At 34.2% G+C, this 3,170-nt stretch overlaps 1 protein-coding gene across 1 annotated transcript; it reads right to left on the reverse strand.

The window, feature by feature from the left end:
• On the reverse strand, positions 1-2,797 carry LOC134233731 (box C/D snoRNA protein 1-like). The gene is made up of 7 exons (XM_062715727.1): positions 2,672-2,797; positions 2,225-2,400; positions 1,941-2,032; positions 1,392-1,489; positions 961-1,029; positions 690-851; positions 1-527 (listed from the first exon to the last, which is right to left on the reverse strand). Exons 1-7 carry the CDS (start codon positions 2,686-2,688, stop codon positions 398-400), a joined length of 744 nt encoding a protein of 247 aa, XP_062571711.1. The 5' UTR covers positions 2,689-2,797; the 3' UTR covers positions 1-397.
• Positions 2,798-3,170: the final 373 nt, after the last annotated feature.

A 3,170-nucleotide genomic window follows, 5' to 3' on the forward strand; every position in this document is an offset into this window, starting at 1 on the left:
TAATCCAACTTCTTTTAACTGAAGATATGAGTACTATTTTATTAATTATTGCTAAACTTTATTTTGGTAACTAAACATCTTTATTAAAATTTTCTTGACTTTAAGTTCATTTTAAACAAGTCTAAAATGAATAACAAACTTTAAATTGACATTAAATATCTTAACAAAAATAGTTTCCAAGTTATTTCACAAGTAGTCCAAACTTCTGTGAAAATATTTTAATTTTATACTTATTCAGTATACATGGAGTGCCATCTTATCAACAAAGATACTTTGTGAATGAAATAATCTGAATGCTCATATAAGTGTGTTTTGAGTGTTTTTTTTTTATAGCTGTGTCCAGTTTTGTCTTTCACATCAATTCCCTCATGTACTCATCCTTTTCACAAGACCTCCATTATGTACCCACTGTCAGTGGGTATTTGTCAGCACTGTCTGGTAGAACAATGTGAAGTGTGGGATACTCTATAAATTCTTTACCTTTCAGATTCTCACACAAAGACTTATTCTGATCAAGTTGATGAAATCTGCAACATAATTAGGTCAAAACATTAATCTTTCATTTCTTAGACATAGCTGAATCATCAGGTAACAGAATATATTAACCAATTAAAGCAATGTATTTGAGGTAAAGGAGAGCAAAATTTTACAGTGACCCTCCATGACTCTTTTTTTAAAACATCTTTTACCTCCTGATATTTGCTGGGAGCCCCCCTTCCTGCATCAGAATCAGACAGTCTTCTAAAGGTGTGCTGCTGTAAGCCTTTAACATCTGTCTTTTAACAGGGTCTGATTCTGTGGGGTGAATGAAGGTCTTCAGCACATCACGTAGACAAGTATCTTCATGTACTCTGTCAATAAATAGAATCAATTTTACATCCTCTTTACCACTAAATTTTCATTTAAAGATGAAAACTTTGCCATCATTCCTCACTGGGATTCCTGTATTTAATTTGCTACCTTTTCTCTGTGTACTTGACTTCAGACTGAGGAAAGATGAGTTCTAAATGCCACAGAAATTTTCCTTTCCTGTAAAAGAAAATATGTGAATAGTGTGATTGATATCCTACTTGTAGAGTCAAATATTTTTGTGAAGGTAAAGCTGTTTGTGATAAGAAGAAAAAAATGGTTTGCAGAGATTTGATTTCACCGCCGAAGAAGATTTGGGTAGATGTGCAGAAGAAATTTTACATTTTGAAGGGAACAAGCATTTGTGGTTGTAAGAGCAAGATTAAAAAGATGTTTAAAGCTAGACAAAAAAAAATGCCAATAAATGCCTAACAAATCCATAAGCTTCCTTTTTGTCTTAAACCAGCTGAGATAGAAAAACTAAATGGAACAATTTAGCAAAAGTTGTTTACATTTTAAAAGTACATAATGTTTGTGTTTACCTGTATCTAGTAAGTTTTGTGGAATTGTTTTTCCTCTTTGACATGGGATATGGAAGAAACTGGACTTTAATTCCCTGTTTCTCTGCAAACTTTTTCAGCTAAAATATTCGAATAAATTTGAAATGTATAAACAGTGTCAAGTCATAGCACAAGGATTTAACTAAACTTCAAAAGATAAAATTACATGTATGAAAAAACTTCATTATACCAGTACTTGATAAGTGATAAGTTAATACTTTTTGAAACCACAGGAAATAAAAATTCATTTTTATGTTATTTGCTCTAACTGTGTTTAACTTTTTTCTTTGATATGTAGTAGGAAAGGAGAAATGCACAAAGAAAACATATGGCTGGACCAGGAATCGAACCCAGGACCCCTGCATTACTAGTCAGGTGCTCTAACCACTGAGCTATCCAGGCCGATATCCACGGGCCAAAGCCCAAACTGCTACAGATATATAGTGACTGTCACAGAAAAAAGAGATGAAGGATAACCTTAAGGATATCATTAGTGATGTAAGATAAGAATATTTAAGTGAAGTGAGTTACCTTACTGACAACTCCGTGAACTCCTGACCTACATAGTGGGTCTCTGCTATGATTGTCTACAGTTCTATCTACGTCCTCCAACATACGATAATCTAAAAATTTAAATAATCATTTACATCATGATAAACAAGCAAACTGAAAACTTTCAAAGTTTTTCATAAAATTGAAGCTTATCATACCACTTAATCATACTAATCCAACTGTGTCTCAGGACAAGCCCTCAACACAGTCCATAGGACATTTATCATTTTAATGATAGAACATTTTAATTTTAATATACATACCACTGAGAAGGTGCATATCATTCATGTCTTTCATCTTTACAAAGGCTGTCTTGTCACGGACACCACTGCACCCTGTTTCTTCTTTATGTTTCTTCACACAGGCCAGACAACAGGTTCTTCTTCCACATCTAGGACATTTGTATTTCCATTGAACTTTACCACACAGTTCACATTTACTGTAAAAAATAAAAGTAAAAGGAATGCCATCCACCCCATCTTGGACAAATCAGAGAGCAATCATTGTTCGGAGTTTGTAAAGAGTTGGATTCAGTAGCATGATGTGGTATTACATGTAATACTTTTCAAACATCTCAAAGCTAAATCAGAACACTGAACAATAACAACAAATGAACAAACAGCAAGGAGAATATAAGTAACAAGGAGTCAAACTAATCTCTTCTGTGATCCACTGTCGGATTGGTAAATTACAAAAGCCAGTATACAAACCTGCCATGTCCAGACATCTCACTATATAAAATAATTTACAACATAAACAAAGAATATCCTTTAATTATATTTTTTTGAGCAGAACGGAAACACCATGTGAATCTCTGGTGTTTGATTAATACGTATAACGAGCCCGATTTAAAAAAGTAGTAAATCAGCGATTCAGTGAACAGTTTAGTTCTGGAAACTTATTGTCCCCGCTTTCGAGAAAGCGAGGGGACATTAAATCTTATTTGCTTGTTGTAATCTTGCTGGCACTTGACGTTTTATAACAATGTTGTGACACGATAGCGGTGTTTTTCTTTGAAGTTTACTGTTCTGTATTAGCAATACAGAACGGGACTTTGGTGGGCGGAGCTACTTTCCGTTCTGTATTAGCCCAGTGTACCGCACTGTATTTGCCAACTATTCTGTATATAAAGGCCCTGTCACACCAAGCTGCGTTCACACGGAGTCATTACGGCGTTGTTAAATTTTTAAAATCGCCGTGGAATCGCAG

This window comes from Saccostrea cucullata, unplaced genomic scaffold, assembly GCF_032062105.1.
Source record: "Saccostrea cucullata isolate Sc308-1 unplaced genomic scaffold, CSIRO_AGI_Scuc_v1 ctg145, whole genome shotgun sequence".
Taxonomy (NCBI): Eukaryota; Metazoa; Mollusca; class Bivalvia; order Ostreida; family Ostreidae; genus Saccostrea; species Saccostrea cuccullata.